The sequence below is a fragment of the Lygodium microphyllum genome, chromosome 28 (assembly GCF_053477565.2).
Source record: "Lygodium microphyllum isolate KBCC chromosome 28, Lygodium_microphyllum_v1.1.10, whole genome shotgun sequence".
Classification (NCBI taxonomy): domain Eukaryota; kingdom Viridiplantae; phylum Streptophyta; class Polypodiopsida; order Schizaeales; family Lygodiaceae; genus Lygodium; species Lygodium microphyllum.
This window is the reverse complement of record NC_141162.1, coordinates 68,975,925-69,002,656: the sequence shown is the minus strand read 5'-3', so window position 1 is coordinate 69,002,656 and position 26,732 is coordinate 68,975,925. Positions and strand designations below refer to the sequence as shown.

Here is a 26,732-nt window from a genome sequence, read left to right as displayed (position 1 = left end):
GGGTAGCCAAAGAAGAGGAAGGAGTCAAGCAGCCACCACTGTCTCTCGAAGGAGCAGATGGACGAGGAGACAGTATCAAACAATCACCATCTCTCGATGGAGCGGATTGGAGATTCGTAGGTCGTGGAAGCCACTGTACCTAAAAATAAGTGGGAAAAGACTGTTGCTGGCATTGCGACAGTCTCCAGGAGGTTGTAGCGCCAATCAAACCTCCATGTGCTCGAAAGGACTTAGTGCGCATCGGATGTGTCTTATTGCCTTGAGCATAGTACTCTGATAGTTGATGCAGAACAATCGCTGTGGCCTAGGAAGGAGAGGTGGCACAAGGAGTGCCTGGTGGAAGACGCATGTACTCCGGAGGGGTGGGGAGCAAAGGTCGAAGTCGGCAAGTATTGGTGGTGTGTTTGGTGATGCTACAGTAGGAGCACCCAGTAGTCTGGTCATCTATTGGTAAAGAAGCCATGGATACCAGTGTGCCTTGCTGAAGAAGGAAGAGGTCAGCCACCACGAACCACGAACCGCAATGTCCGCCTCAAGGGGTGTGAGGGCAGTGTGAAGCATGAACTGCAATGTCTGCCTCAAAGGGTGGAAGGGTAGTGGAAGGACTGGAAGTGAGCTGCTAGTGGGAGGAGGAGATGTGACCAGCCGTAAGAGGTTGCAACCGGTAGAAAAACGCAGGTGAGGAGAGAGAAAGACTAAAAACGTAGGCAGCAAGTGAGAGAGACTAAAAACGTAGGCAATACAGCCTGCAAGAGAGAGAAAGACTAAAAACGCATGCAGGACAGCCTGTAGGAGAGAGAAAGACTAAAAATGCAGGCAGCAGGAGAGAGAGACTAAAAATGCAGGTAGCAGGATTGTGATGACATGGTAGGCTGTATGGCAGCAGGTCTGCACAGGAACAACAGTCGCCTAGCTGGAATCAGCTCCAAATTGCGTGAAGAGGGCTGGAAATCGGGCGCCAACTGATGGAGACAGCAATGGAGAGCTTCAGCTGAGATGTCCTCCGCAAACGTGGTGTGGGCAACAAGCTGAAAGACTTGAAATCTGCAAAAACGAGATTTTGATGCAGCGGAAGAAGAAGAGAAGTGGATGCCAAACGCGCCACCGGTCTTTGCCTTCATAGCAGTGGAGGATCTTCGCTGCTAGGTGAGTAGATCCAGCTTTGATACCATGTTAAAAGATGAGGTATCGGCGAGACAGTAGGGTTTGTGGGGAGGAACATGGAGCGAACTCCGCAAACATGGAGAAGAGAAGAGGAGAGAGAAGAAACTTTGATGAATGGAATGATGAAGTTTTGAATCATGGAGTGAATGTGATACAAGGGAACAAGGGTGCCGTAGCACAAGCAAGATAATGAAGATAGCCATGAACCACAAATGACAATGTCCTCCTGAAGGGGTGTGAGGGTAGTGGAGAGGTTGGAGAGAAAAGGTGACGGACTGAATGAATCAGCCATAAGGAATGAATGAGAGAGTAGCTTATAAATAGGCACAATTAGTCTAGGATGGTGCCCTTTTTGGGGCTACAAACCTTAAATGCAAACCCTAAACGGAAAACACAAAAACGTAGACTGTGGGTGAAGCGTTTCTCAACAGTGCCTCTTGCCTTTGATCGACACTCATCGTCAAAATGACCAACCTTTTGACAATGTTGACAATTCCTATTCTTTTTAGGTACATTTTGCTACCCAGGTTTGAGAGATTGAGATATTCCTTGTGATTCCGCGGATTGATTTTGCTTTTGATTTTGATCCTGAGTGGAGGTTTGGTTTTGTTTTCCCTTCCCTTGTTGCCCTTTCTGAGAATGAGCAACAAGGGCCCCCTCTGAAGAGGAATTCATATGAAATTGATCGAACAACCATGCGTAACGCAACAACTGACACTCAAATTCATCGAATGTAGGTATGGTAAGCTTGGAAACTATACCTTTCACAAAATTGAAGTATTTCTTAGGGAGTTTATTTAGGAACAATGTGACCTAATCGTTAGAGAACTTGGGAGTTTCCGTAGTGGAGAATTCAGTGAGAAGACGCCGATACTTAGTCAACTTGACTCTCAAGTCATCCTAGTCAGTGATTTTGAAAAGTTGGAGCTCATGGTCAAGATTGATATGACAGGTCCAATCCTGTGCCGCATAGCGGTCAGTCAAGTGTGCCCATTACTCAGACGCTAAGTCAAAATGTTGAAGCTGAGAATGAAACTCAGGCAATAAGCCCTGCATCAGCTCGACAATAGGGGAGGCATTCCTAGCCTTTCATGAGTAGACAACTTTGTATGGGACAAGTGCGGGATCGGGTTGGGGTTCCAACCCCTGCACAAGATTCCATAGGTTCCGGGAGTTGAGGACATGTCTCATCAAGTTCGATCAAGTGGTAAAGTTTGATTTGTTAAAACGAGTCTTGTCATTAAATGCATGCTTGACAGAAGATGAGCTAGAACCATGAGTTGTCGGGTAGGTGAGGTAAGATGAATATGGGGGATAAGGTGGTGGGGGGTAAAGATGGTGGAGGTGGATATGTCTGATAGGTAGAAGGAGGGGGTAGAGGTGGGTAGGCAGAAGTAGGCTATGAGTGTCCAATGAGCGTCGATTGAGGCGGAGGCACTGGAACATGAATATTTCCATAAGGTGTTGGTGCAGATGGAGGCACTAGGACACAGAAGCCCTGTCCAAAGGGAGGCTGGAGCACAGGAGTATGACCAGAAGGTCCACTAGGTAAACCCATGGAGGCAAATTGTGGAGTCAATTAATCCACACTCGGGAGAGACTGAGGGGGATACCCAAGCTGCAATAGTCTCGAAAATGTGTGTGAAGTAGGTGGAACATCACCCGGCTGAGGTAAGGATGAGGTTCTAAAGGATGTGTCTATGTTTCCATAACCCCACTGTGTGATGTGAGGTGCGACACGAGGTATCTGAAATGGAAATGTAAATGGTGTGAATGGAAGTGGAGAAACAGCGGAAGAATGTGGTGGGATGGGTGGGTTTTGAAAATGTGGTGTGTGAGGTGTAGATGTATTTTGTTCATTTTTATCATTTAATAATTGGAAATGAAAATGTGAAGATGATGATGCAACATGCAGAAAAAGGAACACCAAATTCATTCTGATTTTGTGAAGTAGACGAAAAAGAAGGAAGGTTAGAAGAAGAGATACCTGGCTTTTTCTTATAATCCCCATGACGTGTGTTAACATACAAGAATTGGTCCTCAAGAGAACCTTTTCTGTAGTCAACAGAATGGACTCTTTCTTCCACATGATCTCTACAAGAATATTGCAAAGCAGAAGAGGTAAAAGAAGAAGGAACAAAAGTGGAATCTAAAGTAGCTTGCACCAAAGTGGACGGAAGAGGATGAAAGAAAGGAACATACTCCGGGTCTTGTTCTCTAGGAGGGGGGCCCATCCTTGATGGAGGTCTCAACGGCCCTACAACATCATCCAATTTACGGGCAACATTTTGAAGGGAGAAATTCATGCATATCTTCATTTAGAAGCTTTTCTTGAAGGGCAATCCTTCGATTGAGCTCCTCAATCTTCTTTTGTCTATAAGCTATGATCAATTTATATTCTTGAGAGGTCAACTTGCCTAGCTTTTCTTTCATGTAATCAGAAGTGTCATCCACCATGTCGGAACTTTGTGGAGCAAGTTGATCGGCCCACTCTCGCTTGGTTCTCGGCATAGTTGGTTTTGGAGACTGAATCGGTGTTATTGTGTTCAAAGTCATTTGAACCTACTGTTGTTCTTGCTTCTTGTGTAGAGCTTTCAGATCAAAGGCCTAGGTTTCTCAGAGAGTACTAGGTTCTGATACCATGTAAAGAAATACCCTAACACAAAAACATAAACAGAAACCGTACAACAAAGCACAGACTAATAAAAGAACATAGTTAGGGTTAGGGTAACTCAGAGACAATGAACACAGTGAATGAATGAAGTGATATGACTACTGAATATACAATGCTTATGCAATAAACACACTATGCAATGAATGAATACTGAACCTCGAACTCTTGTATCTCAAGGATCGGGGCAGGGGTAATGAGCTGAAGAGTGTCGTACTTTGAATGGATCCCAAATCGCAGCAAGGCAGCCTCCGGATGTTGAACACTAGCAAATGCAGCATTGAGAAGTTAGATCTGATGCAGACAATAGTGAGGAGAGAGAAAGACTAAAAACGCAGGCAGGACAGCTTGCATGAGAGAGAAAACTGCCAAACGCAGGCTGGACAGCGTAGCGACAGCTTGCAGAAGTTGGGCGATAGCTGGAGGAGAGAGAAAACTGCCAAACACAGGTTGCAGATGACGTGGCAGTCAGTACGGCAGCAGGTCTGTGTAGAAACAGCAGTCATCTGGCTGGGATCAGCTCCAAATTGCGAGAAGAGGGTTGGAAATCAGGCGCCAACTAATGTAGACAGCAATGGACAGCTTTGGTTGAGATTGTCCTCCGTGAACGGGGTGTGGGCAATAAGCTGAAACACATGAAATCTGCAAAAACGAGATTAGGGCTGAATAGAGGGTAGCATACATATTTATAGAAAGTTTGGGCCCTCCCAAAAGGGTTTGTGCATGTTGGACACAGAAACTCTCTAGGATCGCGTTTCTTTTAAATAAATAAGGTTTTTTCATTAATTAAGCATGTTTTGGGGCTGTTTTAGTAAAGTAATGCATTTTTAGCTCAACAGAGGACAAATGCCGAAACCTATAGAATGCCAAGAAAGGGTAGAAACCTTCTCTTAACCATGGATGCCAATGTCAAAGGAGGAAGAGGAGCCTAATGTTGGTCTTCGTGTAGTACTAAGAACCATGAAGAAAGATGTGGATGAAACACCATAGTTGGAGGAGCTAGGTAGAAGCTATTGTTGTGGTAGCATCAAGAGATATTGCAAGATCTACCTCAGTGGGGGAAGCCTCCATATTGGTAGAAGAGCAAGTCTCCAAGGAAGATGAAAGCACAAAGAAACAGTGAACTTTCAATGTTTCTAGCCTAGGTAGGACCGGTGCAAATGTGTAGATTAGTCCTAGACCAAAAATACAAAACCTTGAAAAAATATCAAAATCTACCAAAACAGTGGTTTGTATTGAGATGCTTCAAAGTAAATCGAAACAAAAGCAAAGTTAAAAGAAAGTGAATGAGTAAATGCAATGGAAGACAAAAGGAAGAAAGCCTAAGGACAAGTAAATGCAACGGAAGACAAAAGAAAGAAAGTCTAAGAACAAAGTAACCTACGTGCGTGACTCATTAGCCTAAAAAACTAAGAGTGTTAAGTAGTATGAGACTAGTGTAGTGTACCCTAAGGGTGTAAGCCTAAGTGTGTGGCAACCATTGCGCACTACCATTAGCAAGTCTATGCCAGTGAAATTTGTGTTAAGGTAGGCAAATGGTTCTAGGTGGGTTGTAGGAGAAGACATTGGAATGGATGCAAAGAGTGCAATGGGTGAGTGATTAGCAAATCAATCAATTAAGCCTTCGGGAGTATTGAAAGACAAGAATTGCTGAGGTTGTTTGTGTGCCACATGTCCAACGGCTTTGTGCTTGGAGTAGCAGATATGGTAGAAATGGGAGGTGTAGCCTCACTTGACTATCCAGGGAAAGTGGATGTAGTGGTGGGTTCTTGTGGTTTTTTAGCTGGGGGACCTTGGGTCTTAGTATGACACTCCTCGTCTACATGGCCTGATCTTTGGTAGTGTACAAAACTTATTCTTTTTAGGAAGTTGTTGTTTGATGGATTTGGTTTCCTTGTTTCTGTTTGAGGAAGGGGTGTTACCCTTGTTTTGAGTTGCCTTCGCATCTTGAGAGTTCTTGCCATCTCTCATTTTTCCTCGCGAAAAAGAGGCAACCAAAATCCTCTCTAAATAAGAATGTGGAGAGGACTTCATGTGGACTTGATCATGTAGCCTTGCGTAATGTAAGAACCTACATTCAAACTTATAGAAAGTTTGCAATCGGGGCAATGAAATGATGTGCTGGATAAAGTGGAAGTATTTTCTAGGCAACTTGTTTAGAAAAAATATAACTGGATCGTCATTTGACTTTGGTGAGCTAGTTGTGGCGAACTCAGTGAGACGAGTAAGCACCTAAATTCAGCCAGCTTGACTTTCATGTCATCCCCTTTCTTAATAGAAGACTCTTGAAGCTTAAAATTGAGATTGATATGATAGGTTTGATCTCTTACCACACTAAGTTCTCTACCTACACCTAGAAGCACTAGCATACAATCAAGAACCTACAGCATATTGTGGCCCCTAGCTCATTGGTATTGCGGTTCACATGGATGATAGTTGGGAGAGGGTGAAGGTCTACATAGCATGTTGGTCATTGCAGTTCGAGATCCTGCCTTTGTTCTACATCTTGCTCAACAAGTTGGTTGGAGACAGTGCTACCAAAGCCAAGGCCCTAGCTCTTACTCGTTCACCTTGTTGCCCACCTGGTGCATTGTGCCTTGCTGGCTGTCTTCTTGCTCGCCTAATTGCTGCAGGCATTCTTTTTTGTTGCCCTATCTCATAGAGGGTGTGCTTAATCTCGAACAATAAACCTTTTAGACATTGCCTACAATGCACTGAAGATTAACGGAGAGAGGGAGTGTATAGTAATGAAGAGCATGCAGATTCATAAGCTTTGAGAAGGGGAGGGAAGAAGATATGAACAAGATGATAAAGAATGATAGAAAATGAATTTGTTGGCGCTTGTGAGAAGGGGAGCGAAAAGATACGGACAGGACGATTAGGATTAATGTTTTACAGAAATGTTGCAGTCATCCAATATTCACGTAAGGTTTGATTATTTTTAGAAAGCGAAAGAACTTGCTAAAGGCAAGGCAAGAGAGAATATTAATGACAACATGGAAGAGAGAGAGAGAGAGAGAGAGAGAGAGAGAGAGAGAGAGGTGTGTTTTGAGTTGCTATTTTGAGAGACGGTGGCATGTTTGAGTCTGAATGCAGCACAAGTTGGATTTTCTTTAGCCTTGGAAGAAAAATTAGTTGTTGAAAGTAACATCATATTTTTCTCTCAAGGTTCTTTGAGATTGTGCCACATAGGATCTTGTCAGATTTGGTAATAACTAATGTTTTGTAGATTCTAAGTTTGTGCTATTATATATTAGATTGTGAGTTAGGAATGTTCATTTCCTTTTAGTCTAAAATTTCTGCTAATGGTAGTAGATCTAGAAACAAACAAGCAGCTTGAAGAGGTGCTTTACATCATGAAGGATGTTCTTGATGGCTCAATGAAGAAAGATGGGAAGGAGCACAAACTATATGCGGCGTGGAGGCTCATAAGCAATGACATCAAGGTCCAAGATCCACTAGCCTGCATGAGGGGAAAAGAGAGGTTGGCATTTTAATCTTAAATCTCACAATTGAAACATCCACGCCATTTGAAGGCTCATGGTTTTTCTGGGACTCGGTGACTGCTCTACATTAACATTTGGTCTATGTCAAAGCTTTTTATGAAATTCATGGGATCATATCTTCAGTGTTTATGTAGTTATATTGGTACCCTCCATGAAACATGGCAAGCTTCTAGACCAAAATTTTTCTGACATAGAATTTGTAGCTGTATTTTTAAGGCCACAAATTTGTCCAAAAATGTGTACATCTGCTGTCCAATAGCAAGGTAAGATTCTCTCACTAGATGGAGATGTTTAGACTGTTACATCAGGAATGATCTTTATGGCCATTTAACTGTTTTTCCGAAAAGATGGCACTGTTCTGTTTTAGTAATGCTCGAAGGAAGCCCTCAATGAGAGGGAACTTCCAAGTAGTGTGCTGTTAGAAACAATGGAAAAACAACATGGAATGACTTGAACTGATGAAGCTAGGGTTGTTGCAGTGATATTGAAAGTTCTGATACTTGCCCTTGCACTAGCTAGGGTTGTCACAGTGGTAATGAAAGTGAGGGTTGTCACGGTGCTAATGAAAGTTCTGATACTTGCCATTGCACTAGGAGTGAAAAACAAGCTGATTTCTTCCTGTCCAGAGTGTAGAGAGAGCTCAGAAGTGTGTCTAAGATGCACATTGATCTAGTATAAGACAGTTTTCCCCACAACTTAAAATATCAGGTGCAGCTTTCCTTGCTGATAAATGTCAAAGCTGATTGTTTCAGTCTTTCATCAAGAGAGATGGTGGTGGTCTATGATATTATGCCATGTTCTCTACTTCAGTGAGTGGTGACATCATCTCACTTGTACCAATTAGGCCTTCTTTGCTAGTTCTTAATTTGTGGGCTGCTTTTGTTGCAAGTTTGAAGGTTTGCCAGTTTGGTGGAGTAACTTCAGGATGACACTTTCAGTCTTTCATCAAGAGAGATGGTCGTCGTCTATGATATTACGCCATGTTCTCTACTTTAGTGAGTGGTGACATCATCTCACTTGTACCAATCAGGCCTTCTTTGTTAGCTCTTGATTTGTGGGCTGCTTTTGTTGCAAGTTTGAGGCTTTGCCAGTTAGGCTGAGTAACTTCAGGATGACACTACTAGTGCCATACAATTGGAAATCTTGAACAGCTAAGTTTGTGTTGGCAAAAGTAATTGCAGTAAAGAGTGGGAACTTGTGGCTAGGGGTGGCTCCCCACTCCCCATCCTTTGTTGAGCTCTCAATAATGGACACTGCATATGATCTCAGAATTATAAAAGTTTCTCACTTTCTGTATGTTAGGCGTGATAGTGAGAAGTGTAAGGTCTTAGGTCCAACTTTATCCCGCCTTTGATCCCTTCAATTCAGCCATGAAACATTCATGTGTTTGAGATTCCAAAGACCATATTTTTTGCTATTGCCCTATATGTGTGTGTAGAGAGAGAGAGAGAGAGAGAGAGAGAGAGAGAGAGAGAGAGAGTTATATTAATGTCTACAACAGGCCAAGTTGGCCTATGAGACCAAAATGTTGCATACAAATGTCTGGGAGATTTCAAAAGTCCAAGTGAAGCTAACATTTATGCTATGTTGAACTAAATTGAGTAGGTACAAAATGATATCTGGACTAGATACAATCTAGAGGTACTCCCAGTGCGGTGTGGAACTGCTCCTGGGGTGTTCATCCTAAGATGTCCCGCATGGGTCGGTCTAGCATGGAGAGAGAGAGAGAGAGAGAGAGAGAGAGAGAGAGAGAGAGAGAGAGAGAGATGGTTGATGGGTCACTGAGAAAGCTAAGGTAGTCTGGCATACCCGGGATAGTAGAGAGAAGTGGCGGGATAGGTTTCTTCAATTGTGGAGGTCCAAGATTCCATCTTATTGGAAAAGTTTTTGTGTGGAGACTGCTTATTGGTGGTCTTCCTACTGGGGAACTCCTATGTGCCCGCAAGATCTTGCGGGGTCATTGTATCTTTTGCACTACTTGTGATGAGACACCGATTCACCTCTTTGTCTCTTGCCCTCTAGCGAGACAAATTTGGAGCTTTAGTCTCCAGTGTGTGGATCTTGGTGACTTGTTAGCAGGGGATGCCCATCCGTTATTGGGTCTTGGGGAAGATGCCTTCATTGTCTCCTTTGCACTCAGATTATCACTGCCTTTTCCAATTTCTGAGATGGACAACTTGCTGGCACATTTGGCATACCCGTAATGCCTTTATTTTCGATTTGGCCTTGAGTATTCGTGGTCATGTGGCCCATGTTCGAGGATTACTCTTATGCTAGATTTCTTCCATGATTTCAGCAAATGTCCTCCTCCCTGATGTGGCTGCTCCTTGGCTAGATGTTGTTCGCTCTACTTCTATTCTATAGCCAGCATGATATTTGTGTGCTACTTTATAGTAGCCTTTTGGCTTTGACTTGTGCTTGATAGGATTTTCATGGTTGGTCAGAAGGCCTGATGTGAGATTGCTATCCTTTCTCTTTGGATGACTTGAAGGCCTGATGTAAATATTTCATACATTAATATGCACTTATTCATGAAAAAAAAAGAAATGCAAAGAGAAGAGAAGAGAAGAGCAGAGCAAAGGAGAGATAGCAGAGCAGATTCCTTTCATCGTTCTGACCTACACCCTCATATGGTGCTCTAGTTCTTTCTTGATCTCTTTCTCCTTCAGTGGGCTAATTACAGTTCTGGTCATCACCTGCAGACCAGTGCATAAAACCTGCATGCTTGGCTGCGTGACCTGTAGTACACATGTGTGCTTCGGGAAGACCTGCAGATCTGCGCGGGAAGTTCTGAAGGCCAGCATTGGGAGTTCTGCACACCAATGTGGTGGTGAGTCCTGCATGGGGAGTTCTGAAGGCCAGCAAACCTATGTGGGGAGATCTGCTGACCTGTGTGGGGGTTCTGAGGACCAGCATGCATGCAGAGATGCAGAAGGAAGGCTAATTGACCAGCAGATCTTTGGGCGAAAGTCTGCACACCTGAGAGAGAGAGAGAGAGAGAGAGAGAGAGGTGGGTCCACAACATTCGCAAGGCATTAGATGTTTGGACACTCTTTGGTCATGCTTCGGGTCTTCGCATCAATGCCTTCAAATCAGCCATTCTCAGCTGCACGGAGTCGGATTTACAGTCATTGGGTTGGCAGGGTCAGGTTGTTCCCCGTGGCTCCATTGTCAGGCAACTTGGGTACCCGTTGGGTGTTGATGTTCGGCCAAAGCAGCTACTGGAGTGGATTTCACAAAAACTGGCAGCTAAGTTTATGTATTGGAAGTCGCGAGCGTGGCCCTTTCATGTCTGCCTCAAAGTGGCGCAAACAATTATGCTGCCAATGCTCACATATTTCTTGCCATTGCTGCCCTGGACTCCTACTACTTTGAAGGCTCTCACTCGCCCTATTCGTTTCATGTTATGGAAGAAGGATTCATTGCACGCAAGTATTTCGTGGATTTCGTGGTCACATACATGTACCCCCAAACGCTTGGGTGGTGGGGCTATTTTGGATGCTGAAACTCATATGCTGGCCCTTCGTTGGTCACTTTTTCGCGCTATGTGCGTGGATCATCACCCGTGGACCATTATAGCCCGTTATTTTCTGGAGGACAGCGGGCTTCGACATGGCAATACACAAATTCGGGGCTCCTGGTGGCATGTCCTTAATGCAGACTCTCGGTTTTCCAGCCCCGTCTCCTCTCTATTATTGCATTTGGTCAGCTCCTGGAAAGCGGTGCTCCAAAAGGCGAGTTGGCATCCAGCGGAGGACCGCTTGCATGCTAACTCCTTTCAACTGGAATTGTTGGCAGTCTCAAGATTATTTTCATGGGAAGAAAAACATGAGCTTCAACCAAAATTTAACCGCATGGCTCGTCTGGGGGTGACTTCATTTGCGGACGCCACCCTTGCCAGTCGTAATGTCTTCGCATCGTTTCGTATGGCCAGGAGACTTTTCAGAATCCCGCGTGGCTACCATGACTTATGGGAGCAGCTTTTGCTGGTACTTCAGGCCAGGGAACCTTTTCCTGCCCTTGCGGTGGATCGTCCTTGGCAGGATTGGGACCTTGCAGACCGGTTGAGTCTGGAAAAGGCCTTTGCTAATCAGGTGTATCATCTTTTGATGAAAGATCATCAATGGCTGGCTGTTAAAGCTAATTCTGTATGGGGTTTGCGGAAATCTCAGCCATGGTGGAAGGCAACGGTGATGGAGGGCTGGTTGAATAAGACACCGTTCAAATGCAAGGTCTTTCTTTGGCGGGTGATGATTGGTGGTCTTCCTCTTGCCTCGGCCTTTCCAAGCGTTGAATCTCGAATGCCAATTGTTTCTTCTGTACCACTACTGTGGAATCGGCCCGGCATCGATTTATTTCTTGCCCGCTGGCCAAGAGGATCTGGTCGCTCTTGTCACAGGTTTGGCATACAGTGGTGGGGTCCTCACTCACCCCTTTCGATTGGGTTTTTGTGTGACCAAAATACCCCACACCGCCACAGTTGCATATGAAGATCTTGTTTCACTTCTTCAGATTCTGGGGATGCTGGTACAATTGGACCACTCGGAATGCCTTTCTTTTTGATTCCGCCTCTAATGTACCGAAACACATTGCCCGGCTTAAAGGTCTCTTGCATGGCAGATAGATCTCATTCGGCACTTGGACTTGCTCCCTTGGGAGGACTTGCTTTCCTGGCATATGGCAATTTCCTCTGGGTCTTTGCCATCACTTGTGTAACTTTTGTGTGGCTTAGTACTGGGATCTTACACGTTGGCTTAGAGCCCTTGTGTAACTTGTAATCATGAAAACTTGTACTCTTTTTTCGTAATTAATACAATTACCTTTTACGAAAGAAAAATCAAAAGAGAGAGGTGGGTCCAGCACAGTGCCACGTAGGGGCAGTGATGGAGACCTCTTGTGGCATCGATATGGATTTTGTGGATCAGCACTTGGCTGGGGTAGACCATAAACATGATTTGGATTTGGATGAGGAGTCTTGGGCTGAGGACATTCCTGAAGATGCTAAAGGCAATGAAATGGGCAAACTGTGCAAGGTAGTGAAGGTGTTAGCCTGCCTTATTTAGCATTTCGGTCTATCATCTCTCTTGTCAGAGTCTGGCAGGAGACAGAGGAGCTCTATCAGTTTATTTAGGACGTGTGTTTGGCTGCATTTCTTTCTTGGGTGGCTAGTAGCCCTTTTAGCATGTTTTTGTGCAAGTTGGCCCATTTTTGGGGTCTAGTCGCCCAGTTTTGCTGGCTGCCAGCAAGTCAGCCAGTTTTGGGGAGATGGAGCTATATATAGCTGATCCCCAGTCATTCTTTACTCACTCTCTTCTGCAGGTTACAGCACGCCTTGCTCCCGTTCCTCTTTGAGGGAGATGAGGCTATATATAGGTGACCCCGAGTCATTCTTTACTCACTCTCTTCTGCAGGTTACAGCACACCTTGCTCCTGTTCCTCTTTGACATTGGTGTTGCCACTCATTTCAGCCCGATCTGGTGTTTTCACTGATGCTTTGGGCTACTTGCAGAGACTGATCAGTCCACATCTTTGTGTTTAGCATACATTTCAGTCAGTGCAATATTTCTTCCTTCATTCTTTGCTTTCTCTCTCTGTGTTCGTGTTCCTTCTTCCGTTGCACACTCTCACATGGTATTGTCGCCTAAGTTAGAACATAGATTTGAGATCTTATTCCGTGGAGACTGCCCAGGCTGCCCAAAATGCAGCCAGAATCACCTGCGTTTTTTACATTCACACCCTTCTTGTGCAGAGGCGACTCTCTTTGGAGGCAAGGTGGCAACATCCACAGCTAGGCGACCTCATTTCGAGGCTTGGTGGCCACATTAAGGTGGGAATTGTCATCATCTGGGGCTCTATTGGTATCTACATCAGGCGCCTGTCCCTTTTCCTTGGCATTTGCTCCTCTGCTCAAGTTGTCCTCATTTGTGGACCAATCCTTAACTTCACAGTCCTTTTCCCTTGCAAACACAAGATTTCTTGGGTGTGTGCAGGATGTCTTACCAATTTTTAGGCTTTGATGACTCGGAGGAGGAGCTTCTTTCTTGACACTCCTTTGAGCAGAGATATGACTATCGGGAGTTTCGTGATCGACAACAAGAGGAGTCTCGTCGAACATGTCCTTCTGTCCATGTATCTCAGAGGGTTCCATCTATAGTGCAGTCTTTGTCGAAGAAGCCTCTCTCGGATGTTCATATGCCTTCTTGGCTGATAGTGGTATAGTAGTATGTTAGCCCATTTAGATATGGGAATAAATAGTGGATGAGGAACAAGGTATTTCTTGTCCTCTTGATATTTAGAGGTTCCTACAAGTCTTACAGGTACCTATTATTTTAGTTCAACTTTAATCCCCACGTGTCCCATAATCCTTTTCAAGCCCCCATAGATGTTTATAAGGTTTGTTGTACGAGGGACTTCATATAGGTCCAAACCAGGCATTTACAAGTAGTAGACAAGGTGCAAGAGACTTCAATACAGCAGTGAAGATCTTGTTATAGAAAATTCTCCATTGATCTACTCTTTTCAGGTGCCCATACTCCCTTCTTTACCCAAGGAAGATAAATTGGATGGTTCCAACTATTTCTTATGGTCGTGCAAGGTGAAGTGTATCCTTGACACTTTCAACCTATGGGCGCTTGTTCTTCATCCATTGCTCATCCCAAGGAGGAGGATCCTGGTGATGGGGTCTCCATGGACCGTGCAGCCTTATGGGATCAGCTCAACTCTTGAGCCCGTTCGTCTCTCTTTATGAGTCTATAGGTGTCATGAGCACATGTATTTTTGAAACCTCACTTAACATGTGGATTAATTTTTAATCACATGATTAAGTAAATGTTGCAAATGTGAGGTGCAATTGGGGTTAGAGTGAATTTACAAGCTCGGGACTTGAGAAAATCACAGGATGTCAAAGACAAAAGTTGCTTTAAGTTATGTTGCACAGGTACTTGGTGGTATCTGGTGTCAATTGTTGGCCTAGGTCATTCATTTGGCCATAAGTGTTAGTTGGTGACACTAGAGATATGGCGTTTAATGGTACCTAACGTTGATGTAATGGTCAAAGATGGCACAGAGAGACTTGGGAGTGGAAGATGTCTAGCCAATTTAATTATTGGCCAGTCAGATGATTTTTTTGGACACCGAAATAATTATTAGATTAATTTTCAGTAATTAAAGATTGAAAATTAATATTTAATGATGGATAATGTTGGAAAAATCCTTTGGGAAGGTTGCCACTTGGCAAACTTGCCCATACAAGCTGGTAAAAGGCTAAAGAAGAGGAAAAACGAGATCATTCTTGTTGTAGCAAATATAGGAGAGCTGTGAGCAGCCATGGCCAGCCTATTTTCAGCCATTGCAGCCAGCCACGGTTGAGTTTTGAGGAGGAGATTGTAAATTCGGACCCTCCACACGTGGGCGATTGCATCCAGGTATAAGGTGATAACTGATTTGGATGTCTTAGTTGTAGGCGACAACATTAAATGCTATTGTGGCAGGGCAGCAGCTGCATTTGACTGATTTTCAGTCATCCTTTATGACAAAACTCTTAATTTTCTCTCTCTACAGCTTTCTCTCTCATCTCTCAACCATTTCACAGCCTTGCTCCGAAGATCTCAGCATTTGGACCCTTGGAGGTTGAGAATTTGCAAATTTCTCTGTTGTAAATCCTAATTTACAGCAAAAGTTAGGGTTTACCAGCAGCCTCAGGAAGCGTGCCAAAAATTGGAAGCTCCAAGACTTGGATTTTTCAGGGATGAAGATGAATTTCAACTAAATTCAGGTGGAGGACTAGCTAGCCATTGAATTTGGGGCATTTTCATTGTCTATGAAGTGGGTGAAGGCCGATTAAGTGCCCGAATCAAGGGGCAAAACAGATTGAAGACTTGTTGGTCACTTTGGAGAGTAAGGGGAGTTTGGATTGCAAAGGGGACCGGGAGATTCCCATTGTAAATCAACTTTTTCTTCAATAAAGCTAAAGAAATATCGAAAGGGGCGCTAATTTTGGGGCCAATCGGGTGTGCATTATCTAAGATCAGTAGGTAAATTTGTATATTCAGATTTGCATTTGTTGTTTGCTGCTGTAATTTAGTTGTAATCAGGGATTTACTACCCATCCATGGAAGGAAGGCTTGTTTCAACAGGATTTTGTTTTTGTGCATATTCGCAGGTTGTAGACAGTGGCGGCAGTGTGGAAGAAGCTTGTGTCTTTGTATTAGTACAAGACGTTTGCCCACAAGATCTCTCTTGAGAAGAAGTTACGGATGCTCAGTCTTGATGATTCTTGTTCTATGAAGGAGCACATCACGAAGATGGAGGATATGAGGGGTGAGCTTGTCTCTCTTGGATGGAAGATCTCCTCTCAAGATATGGCTATGATTCTTTTGACTCAGTTGACATCTCCTCGGTTCGATGTCTTCTACACTAGCCTTATCACCTCGAGGACCTGTGAGAAACTCTTATGGGAGGAGCTTTTACCACTTGTCTTGGAGCACGATGAGCAACTTAGAGAAGTGGAGGCTAGTGATTCTGACTCCACCAAGACTTTTACTGCAGGTACGGGTGGCGGGAAGAAGAAGCGGCAGCAACAGGAGAAGGCCAAGGACAAGAAGGAAGAGGACAAGAAGGATTCGAAGGAGAAGAAGCCCAAGTGCCCACACTGTGGGAAAGGCACTCACCTCAAGGAGAAGTGTGGCAGAAGTACCCCCATTTGAAGCTGAAGGAGAACAATTCGAAGGCTACTCTCACTACCATAGAATCCGTCTTTGTACATTTGTTTTAGGTGGAGGATACAACTCTTGCTTCTTCTACATTAGTGAAGCCTTGGCTTTTGGACAGTGTGACTTCTTCTCACATGACCTACCAATAGGATTGACTTTAGGATGTGTTCCCAAGGGAGCACAATCACCATTGGTGACAACTCTATCGTTCTTATTCGTGGAGTGGGGACTATTGCCTTACTGTCTGATAGGCAATCTTATTCTACAAAGGTCCTCTATGTATCGGATTTGGGTTTTAACCTCTTGTCTGTTTATGGTTTGACCAAGCTAGATATCCACGTTGTCTTTACACAGGATGCAGTTACCGTGGAGGATACTTCCTTAGGTGAAGCTCTTTGGACAGGAACACAGAAGGGTGGGCTTTATACACTCACAGCCTTAGCCGCGCAGTCTTCTTACGAGCTTGGGCTGCTTTGGCATGCTCGTAATGGGCATCTGAACCTTGATGCGATACGGCGGGCTTCTCGGAAGAAGGTGGTGGATGGACTTTTAGATTTCCCTTCTATTTATACTTTGTGCCCTAGCTGCTTGCGGGGCAAGTAGCACAGGCAGCCTCATCCCCAAGTTGCCACTAGGAGGGCTTCTACGCCATTGGAATTGGTACTTACTGATCTTTGTGGACCTATGGGCATAGCCTCCCTTGGAAGGCCAAGTATTTGATGCTGATTGAGGATGACTTCAGTCACTATGTGTGCCTTACTTTTTGGGATACAAGAGTGAGGCATGCTTCCAATTCTATGAGTGGAAGGTGTTTGCGGAAACGCAAACTACTTCCAAAGTCCATAGTGTACGGGCGGACCATGGCGGCGAGTTTACTTCTCACCTCTTTTCTTAGTTTTGCAGGGACTACGGCTTTCGGATGGAGTATACCCATCCGAATACACTAATAGAGAATGGTGTGGTGGAGTGTGGGAATCAAACCATGTTGGAGATGGTCCAATTGATGCTAGAGCATAAGAGACTTCCTCATTCCCTTTGGGTTGAGGCGGTGGCTATTGTGGTTCACATCCGCAACCGCTCTCCAATTTCGGCATTATAGGACTGACTCCCTATGAGGCTTTCTTTGGGACGAAGCCTTTCGTGTCTCATTTTCGCATCTACAGATGTGATGCATTTGTCCATGTGGACAAGAAGAAGAGGAATACGAACATTGACTCGAAGTTGAGGAAGCTTATCTTCATGGGCTATAGCATGACCACGAAGGGATATTGGCTCTATGACTCGATGATACAGAAGATTGAGGTGAGCAGGAATGTGATCTTCGAGGAGGCTGCAACTTTCAAGAATCTGATTGATGGTTCTCTTACAGGTGATACTTTCGTCATTGAGACTGACCCTCCCGTGCCTTCTGTTGCTCTTCTTCCTTCCAGGTTGCCTCTTAGCACCCCTCTTTGTCTTTGGCGGCGGCAGCGGCTGCTTCTGCTGCTGCTGCTGCTCCTCCTCCTCCTCTATCCTCTACTTTGGCTTTCCTTCCACCTTTGGCGAATGCGTCTACTTCCTTGTTCTTCTGTCCCTTCCACCTCTCTTCAGGAGTCTTCTAGGGACACTCAGTCGATAGAGGGCGAGCCTTCTACGAATGAGGAGAATCTACCTCCCTTGGTGAGGGGGAGTCCCTTACACAGATAGATGCTTTGCAGGTTCTGGTGGCTACTGGGTCTCCCTCACAGCAAGAGGAGTCTATTCAAATTCCTCGATGGTACAGGTAGCTTAATGCAGGATTCAGGTGTCACTCACTTTCTTGCTACTCCTACCGGTCCACGTTGATCAGCCCGCTTACAGACTTAGCAGGATAGTTCACTCTGTGTGAACTATGCTCTTATGTTATAGATTCTTTAGGATTGTGAGTTTTCTATAGTTGAGGAGTCTCTTGCACAGGATGTTTGGAGATAGGCTATGCAGGATGAACTTGATTCCATGGAGTGAAATCAGACTTGGGAGCTTGTACCGCGTCCCAAGCAGCGAAAGGTGATTGGTGTGAAGTGGTTCTATAAGACCAAGTACCTTGTAGATGGTTCCTCGGACAAGCACAAAGCTAGGCTTGTTGCCAAGGGTTTTGCACAGAGGGTCAGCAGGAGTTTGACATGACGGATCTTGGGATCCTTCACTTCTTTCTTGGATTGGAGATTTATTAGATGGCATAGGGCATTTTTATTTCCCAGCATAGGTATATCTCTGAGCTTCTTTTAAAGTTTTGTATGGCTGAGTGTCGGCCTATTTCTTGCCTCATGGACCTTGAGTCCAAGATTGTGGCAGATGGAGTTCCCCTTCCAGATGCTACCGGTTACAGATCCCTTGTTGGTTCTCTTATCTGGGTTATCCACACTCAGCCAGATATTTCTTTTATGGTGGCTTTCTTGTCTTCTTTCATGGCAATTGCTACAGAGGATCATTGACGGGCAGCCTTGCGTGTTCTTTAGTATTTGCAGGGGACTCGATCCTACGGGATCATGTATGGAGAGGGGGTCACTCTTTCTGGATGGAGTGACTCGGATTGGGCAAGTGATGTGGATTCACGACAATCCACTACAGGTTATGCTTTTGACCTTGGCTCGGGAGCTATCTCTTGGAGCAGTAAGAAGCAGCCTACTGTGATTCTTTCTTCTACAGAGGCTAAGTATCAAGCTTTATGTTCGACCGCTATGGAGGCAGTTTGGCTCAGTCGCATGTTGGCGGTGATTGGCTTTCCATAGACAGGACCTACAGAACTTTGCATGGACAACCAGAGTGCCCTTGCTTTGGCTAAGAACCCTGTGTTTCATGCTCACATGAAGCACATTGAGGTTTAGTACCACTATGTTTGAGAGCGGATAGTGGATTCGGAGCTAGTGGTGGCCTACTATCCCATGGTGGACAATGGGGCTGATCTCTTCACGAAGCCTTTGCCTAAGGCTTCTTTGCTTCATCGCATGAGATTGTTAGGCCTTCAAACCCTCTCAGGATCTGAGGGGGGTGTTAGGTGGCCTTATTTAGCATGTTAGTATGTCATCTCTTGGTTGTGAGCTCCAGTCAGAGTCTGGCAAGAGATTGAGGAGTTCTGTCAGTTTATTCAGGATGTGTGTTTGGCTGCATTTCTTTCTCCGGTCCAGTAGCCCATTTAGGGCGTTTTTGTGTAGGTTGGCCCATTTTTTGGGGCCCAGTCAGCCAGTTTTGCTGGCCACTAGCAGGTCGGCCAGCTTTGGGGAGATGGGGCTATATATAGCTGACTCCAAGTCGTTCTTTACTCCCTCTCTTTTGTAGGTTACAGCACACCTTGCAGGTTCCTCTCCGACATTGGTGCTGCCACTCATTTCAGCCTGATTTGGTGCTCTCACTGATGCTTTGGGCTGTGTGCAGAGACTCATGAGTCCACATCTTTGTATTTAGTATACATTTCAGTCAGTGTAGTATTTCTTCCTTCGTTCTTTGCTTTCTCTCTCTGTGTTCATGTTCCTTCTTCCGTTATGCACTCTCATAGAAGGAACCTACAGATGTAACTATTTTGGAACCCTTGCAATAGGGCAGTTGCCTTGCTTTGTAGGAGCAAGGGGACAAGTACCAAGGTGACATGTCTCAGTAGGCCGTGTGTACCCCTTGCTCGTAGACTAATCAGCCTCTTTAGTATATGCTTGCTAGCACAAATAATCTCATGCACGATTATGCATGTGTGAATGACGGAAAAGCAAGCTCTTTATCTTATGGTGATTGTGTGGTGGTTGTCACGGGGATAGAAAGTGTTACAATAGATTGTTGCCTTCCATGAGAGGGCAGCCATCTTTTATCTTATGGGAAGGACTCCTTTGGTTCCCCGTATTAGTTTTCGTAGGGTAAAACTGCAGATGCCAAAGGGAAAGCAATGCAACTATAGTTTTCATTTATCAGTAGGATAGCCTTATGGAATGTTAAAGGTGTCTTGTCTGGAAGCAAAATGTATAGAGTGTGGAGGACTATTTTTTGCTGGAAATTGGGCTGTTATGCATAGTCGAGTGCAAGCAACATGCAATGACTGGTTCCACTTATGTATATACAAATTCTATGGTGTTTTTCGGTGGTTGTGCACTTGGTAATGTTTGAGGTCATGCTCGCTATTTACTCTTCTCTGTAATCTTGTTTGATTCATTAGGATGCTTGAGGCAAGTGTATGATTGTGGAGATAATGTACGAAGGGGAGGCTCTTTGGCTGGTGGGGGTATATGCTTCCATGGGATTGTCAACAGCTTTGGGTGGACTTGTAGTGTCTCTCTTGGGCCCACAAGGGGTTTGTGATGGGTGATTTTAATACTTGTGAGTATGCAAAGCGGGCAACTTCACCTCATTCTGTGATGGACGGTCCAAGTCGTAAGACCTGGAATGCTTTGATAGCCCATTCATTGAAATGATATATGTGGTCTTGGCTCCACCGTTTAGAGCCACATTACCTTTCGTTCCCTTCAACATGTTGGAACTTGGGCTAGATTGGATAGGATGGATGTTTGTCAAAGTGATTCTCTCCTCTTGGGTGGCAGTGCTTAATATGTGGGTGGAGAGATAACATGTCCTCTTAGACCATTGTCCTTTGGTCTTGGAAACGATTCATTATCCGATGGGTATCTTCAAGGCCCAGCTCAGGCACTCGCCCTTGAGATTCAATTAGTCTTTCTTGTTGCATGATTAGTTCTTAGGATACATTCTACAATTGATAGCTTCATTTGGTGGATAGGTTCTATCTGAGGGGTTGGAAGCATGGGCAATCTTTTTGGATAGTGCACGTGCTTTTATGTGATAGTAAGTGCCAAAATCATCAATTTTATGCTTGTCTTTGCCAAAAGTATGCACGCAAGAATATTGGGTGCTTGTTGGATACATAGGATGTCATTGAGCCTTGCACTATAATACATATGTGCCTCTAGTTCTATAAATCTTTGTTAGGTCCACAATAACTTGGCACTAATCGGTTCTTGTTACCCACAATTATGTTGTAGGCTTGGTGCGTGCGAGGAGGTGTTGTCCCATCTGCCGCATAGGAAAAGCCCTAGTTAGGATGGCTTGCCTAATGAATTGTTCTCGACATATGTTGAAGCCAACCTTCCTTCTGTGGAAGGGTGGTAAGTCCCTGATTACAACTTAATTATAGCAGCAAACAATAAATGCAAATCTGAAAACACAAATTTACCTATTGATCTTGGATAATGCACATCGGATTGGCCCCAAAATTGGCGCCCCTTCTAGTATTTCTTTAGCATTATTGAAGAAAAAGTTGATTTACAATGGGATTCTCTTGATCCCCTTTGCAATCCAAACTTCCCTTGTTGTCCAAAGTGGCCAGCAAGTCTTCAATCTGATTTGTCCCCTGATTCGGATACTTAATTGGCATTCATCCACTTTGATGGAGATGGAAAATGCTCCAAATTCAATTATTTACCGGTTTCTCCACTTGAATAGGCTAAAAATAGCTTCAGCCCTGTTGAATCCAAGTCTTGGAGCTTCCAATTTTTGGCACGCTTCTTGAGGCTGCTGCTAAATCCTAATTTCTGCTGTAAATTAGGGTTTACAATAGAGAAATTTGCAATTTCTTAGCCTCCAAGGGTTCAAATGCTGAGATCTTTGGAGCAAGACTGTGAAATGGTTGGGAGATGAGAGAGAAAGCTGTAGAGAGAGAAAATTCAGAGTTTTGTTGCGAAGAATTATTGAAAATCAGTCAAATGTAGTTGTGCCTGCCACAACAGTTTGTAGATGCAAAGAACTAAAGAAAATCAGTCATTTACGGCTGTTGCCCTATCTCAACAGCTTGTAGATGTTGTCACCTGTTGTTGATTGGTCTTCACCAGCCCTTGGCTGCCTCACAAGGTTCTCCAATGGCTGCGAATTAGACCAGCAGCCACTTCTCCCTCTCTCTTGTAGGCTGAATACACTACAAATGCCTCTCTCCAGCCTCTAAAGCGTTTTTTAGTCTTGCATGGGCATTTTTGACAAGTGGGAGCCTTCCCAAATGGTTTTTTCAGCATTATTCATAATTAAATATTAATTTTCAGTCTTTAAATATTGAAAATTAATCTAATAATTATTTCGGTGCCCTGAAAAATAATCTGACTAGCCAATAATTAAATTGGCTAGGCAACTTCCAAAACTGAGTGTGTCTGTATCGTTTTTGACCATCAAATTGGTGTTAGGTATCATTAAACACCACTTCTCTAGTGTCATCAACGGTCACTTATGGCCAAGTGAATGACCTAGGCCAACAATTGGCATCAGATACCTCCAAGTACATGTGCGGCATAACTTATAGCAACTTTTGCCTTTGACATCCTGTGATTTCCTTGAGGCCTGGGCTCGTAAATTTACACTAATCCCAATTACAGCTCACATGTGCAACATTTACTTAACCATGTGATTAAAAATTAATCCACATGTTAAGTGAGGTTTCAAAAATAAATGTCCTCATGACACATGTTGACTAGCTTAAGGATCCATTGGCCTGTCTTTGTTAGCAAGCTTGACAATTGGGCTACATGCCCTTAGATTTGAAGATTGTGCTTCATCTATTACCAAAGATTTCCTCATCTTAAACTTTTAAGCAATGGAGGCTCATTTCTGCTATGGGATCTTTGTATGAAATTTTCTTTAAGATCATTGCAAACAAATTGCAAAAGTATTTCTGCAATTGATTCACCCGTGATAGTGTGGTTTCTTTAAGGGACGCAATATTATGCACAATATTCTAAATGCTCAATTGGGGATAGATTATGCAAAAACCTTTGGCCAACAGATTGTTATGATTCAATTGGATATTGAAAATGCTTTTGATCGTGTCAATTGGTTCTTTCTTCAATATTTAATGTATGCCATGGGTTTTGGGCCTTGAATGACATCTCTTATTGATACTATCAATGCTGATGCAACGGTGCATATCGTGCTTAAAGGGGGAGTGACCGATGAGATTACTCTTTCTTGCTTGCTTCATCAAGGATGCTTTGGTAGTTCCTTGTGGTTTGCTTTGGTAACACATCTGATGCTCTCTTTGTGTGGATAAGTTGGCGATTGATTGTGAGATCATTGGATGGAATCTTCCTTGTTGAGAAAACTTTTGGCATAGTCTCTTGCTGATGATTCCTTTATGTTTCTTGAGGTTGAAAAATCTAACTTGGCAAGGGCAATGACATCCTATTTGGTCTTGCTTTGGGCTTGCATTTCAATGCACATAAATCTACTTTGATCAGTTGTACAAAGAGTGATTTGAATAATTTGGGTCAGTAGGGGGGTGTGGTTGTTTGAGGTGAGATGACTCGACATTTGGTGTTATGTCCTTGCAGATCTAGATGGGCTCTAGTAGCATTACTCACAGTGGTCATGAAGTGACTTAATGCCATTGTACTAAAGGCACTTTGGGTTTAGGGTAGTGGAGTCCTATTTATAGAACTCAAGGCCCTATTGGGCGCATTCATTGTGTGAGCACCACTCTTGGACTCTTGGCATGTAGAACGACGCATTCATACACCAGGATAGTGTGGACTAGTGGTATAGGATGCCAATCCTTGGGATTTGGTTGTGACTCGGAGTGTTGCTAGCTCCCAAGTTCAAGGATGAGCTTGTTTGGCTCTATGGCTGGGACCTGAGTTTGATGTCGAAGCCCTTTTATTGTGGATATGACTTGTGTTGTGTCTTGTGTGTAGGATGGATCCTAGGGTGACGTGTAACCAACCTTCCTTCCGTGGATGGGTGGTAAACCCCTGATTACAACTTAATTACAGCAACAAACAATTAATGCAAATCTGAAAATACAAATTTACCTACTGATCTTGGACAATGCACACCCGATTGGCCCCAGAATTGGCGCCCGTTTCGGTATTTATTTAGATTTATTGAAGAAGAAGGTGATTTACTATGGGATTTTCCTGATCCCTTTCAGTATTTCAACTTCCCTTGCTGTCCAAAATGACCAGCAAGTCTTCAATCTGATTGGTTAGGCAATTTCCATTCCCGAGTGTCGAAGAGAGAGAATGATTGACAAGTTGTGGAGAGAGAATGATTGGGAGCAGTCTGGAGAGAGAAACATCATTTTGGACTGCCGATGAAGATGGAGATGGTGTGATGATGATGAGAGAGAGTTCTCTCTTTGCAATGGAGAGAGAGAGAGAGAGAGAGAGAGAGAGAGAGAGAGAGAGGCAGTTGATTAAGTCGATGCCTGAGGGGACCACTGCTCGGTGTGCCCAAAGGAGGGGCAGTTGGACAGATGGACGGCATTTGACTGCATGGCCTGCTCGGGTCTTCTTGACTGGTGGGCACGATACTTCATGGAAGGCATCGTGCTCAGGGGGCTGGTTGAACCTGCATATTGACCTGATGTGTCCTCGAGACCAGCCTGGCATGTGATGTGTCCTCGTCCTTCCCATTTCCTCTTCAATCCTTTCTATTATTTCTATACCAACATTTTTTGACTCATTTGGACTGAGTTCCTAAAGCAAGCCCTTAAAGCTGCCCCATGCTTTATTTATTTATCTGAAAAAAAAAGGTTTAGCTTTGCATTAAATGCAGGAACTGTTTCTGTTTTGTTTTGCTCTCCTCTCTTGCACTCCTTGATCTCCAAATTGTTCTCTCTCTTTCTCTCCAAAACTTTCCTTCTCTATACTCCTCTCTCTTACCGATACCATGACTTCTCACGGGGTATCTCCTTTTGGTATGCTGTTTCCACTGAACCTCAACACATGGAGGATGCCCATGCCGCTTCTCCCGAACCTGAACACATGCATGGGGAGTATCCCGAAGCTGCTGCTGCTCTCAAATCCGATGGAGATTCGTCACTTGTGATTCTCCAAGCTCAAGTCAAGGAAATGCAACAACAGTTGCTCGAGTTGCACATTCCCCACTGTGATGAGATGAACATCAATTCATGGTCAAATGGATGGTATATTTTGATTTGTGTAAGTTTGATGACGTTTAGTGCATTGGGCAAATACAAACCATGTTATAGGAGAAGACTTATGCTTGGTGGGCAAGGCTATGCTCCAAGCCGATGACGTGGGATGATTTTCAATCCGTTTTTCGGAAATGTTTCTTGATCAATGATCGGATTAAAATTTTTTGAAAATTATTTAGGCTAGATGTGGGGAAGAAAAGCTTGGATGTATATTCATAGGGGTGTAAAGATTTGTTGCACAAAACAAAGGCCTTGGACGATCCTCAAGTGTTGCTTTACATGCAATATCTTTTTGGATTGTTGCTAGACTACAAAACAAGGTGTTTCACAATTCGCTTCACTCACTTAAGGATGTCTACAGGTATGCAAAGAACTTTGATAGTACTTTGGCTGTGAGTAGACGAAGCTAGTTGAAGGGGGGACTTCCATCAATCTACCGCTATCTTTAAGTTAAGGAAGTCATCTATCTTAGGAGCAACTCATCAGTTGTCTTCGGAGTTGCATAAAAAGAAGGATGGTAAGCGCAAGTCTACTTGCAACCAGGATCCCTCGAAGGGCCATTGCTTTGCGTAGTATTAGATGGATCACTTTCATGGTGATTGAGAGTGTCCCTAGGATAAGAAAGCAAAGACTACTTCTAAGACTTCAATAAATACTTTTGAAGCTCTAGGTACGTCTTTTGAAATTGTATTCGAAGATTAATATAGCAATGATAGTTTCCATTAATAAAAAACTCTTTGGCTTGCTTGAACTTTTAAAGATCATTGGCTGTATTAATGGCCAAGAGATTATAGTTTTATTAAATAATGACTCTAGTCATAATTATATTTCTTCTCACTTAGTGTAGAGACTAAAGCTCCACACAGTACCTGCTGATTAAACTTATCGTGTTTGATATGCAAAGGACCCTATTATGGATTGTTGGGATTAGGGGGTACTAGGTTTGGATCTTTTGATTCAAGAGTACCATTAGCTTATGGATTTTTGACTTATGAGCCTCGAACATGTTGATGTCATTCTTGGCATACCATGGTTCTTTGATAAATATTCCTCCTTGTACATTGACCATAAAAACATGTGCTCTCTTTTAAGGTTGAAACTTGATGGTCATTTCTCTAGTTGCATCCCGTCCGTGGGGATGGACGGAACTATCCAATCCAATTTGTCTAGTCCAATTGATGGTCATTTCCCTACTTGTATCCCGTCTGCGGAGATAACCATCCCGTCTGATGTGTCCAATCTAGTTGGATTTGTTCGGTTCCAGGGTTTGGACTGTAGAGGATCTGTTCAGTTTGGATTGTACTTCTGCAAGTGACCGTTTTTTTGACTATTGTGTAGAGTCAAATTTGATTGTTTTTATCCATTTTTTAACAAATTTTCTCGTCTTTTTTTTTTGACAATTTTTTGAAAAATTTTCCCTTTTCAAATTGTTTTGGGCCTTTATAAACAGCCCCCTCCCACCTCAATCTTCACCCTCAACTTTCAATCTTGTTGGCTTTACCACTCAAGCCTCATTGCTCAAGCCTCTTCCTCAAGCTCACGAGTCATCTCCCTCTCTTCCTCTTCCTTCTCTTTGCACCTTCTCTCTCTTCCTATCTTCCCACCTCTTCCTCAAGCTCACGAGTCATCTTTCTCTCTTCCTCTTCCTTCTCTTTGCACCTTCTTTCTCTCTTCCTATCTTCCCACCTCTTACTCTTCCTTGCAACTTCCAAGTTCCATCTTCCTCTTCCTCCCCCTCTTTCTTTATTACC

The 26,732-nt window shown here is 43.8% G+C and overlaps 1 protein-coding gene across 11 annotated transcripts in view; it reads left to right on the top strand.

Annotated features, from left to right (window-relative positions):
- LOC148011570 (uncharacterized) overlaps positions 1-26,732 on the top strand; it is an 89,216-nt gene that overhangs the window by 40,326 nt on the left and 22,158 nt on the right. For 9 of the 11 annotated variants that reach the window (XR_015689344.1, XR_015689345.1, XR_015689343.1 and 6 more), the window contains one exon: positions 7,148-7,319. Coding sequence is in view for 5 of the 11 variants with exons in the window: in XM_087670535.1 (XP_087526661.1) it covers positions 7,148-7,319 (172 nt within the window). In the remaining 6 variants the exon portion in view is untranslated. The remainder of the gene's footprint in view (positions 1-7,147; positions 7,320-26,732) is intronic. The other 2 variants (XM_087670536.1, XM_087670534.1) reach the window with 1 other exon arrangement.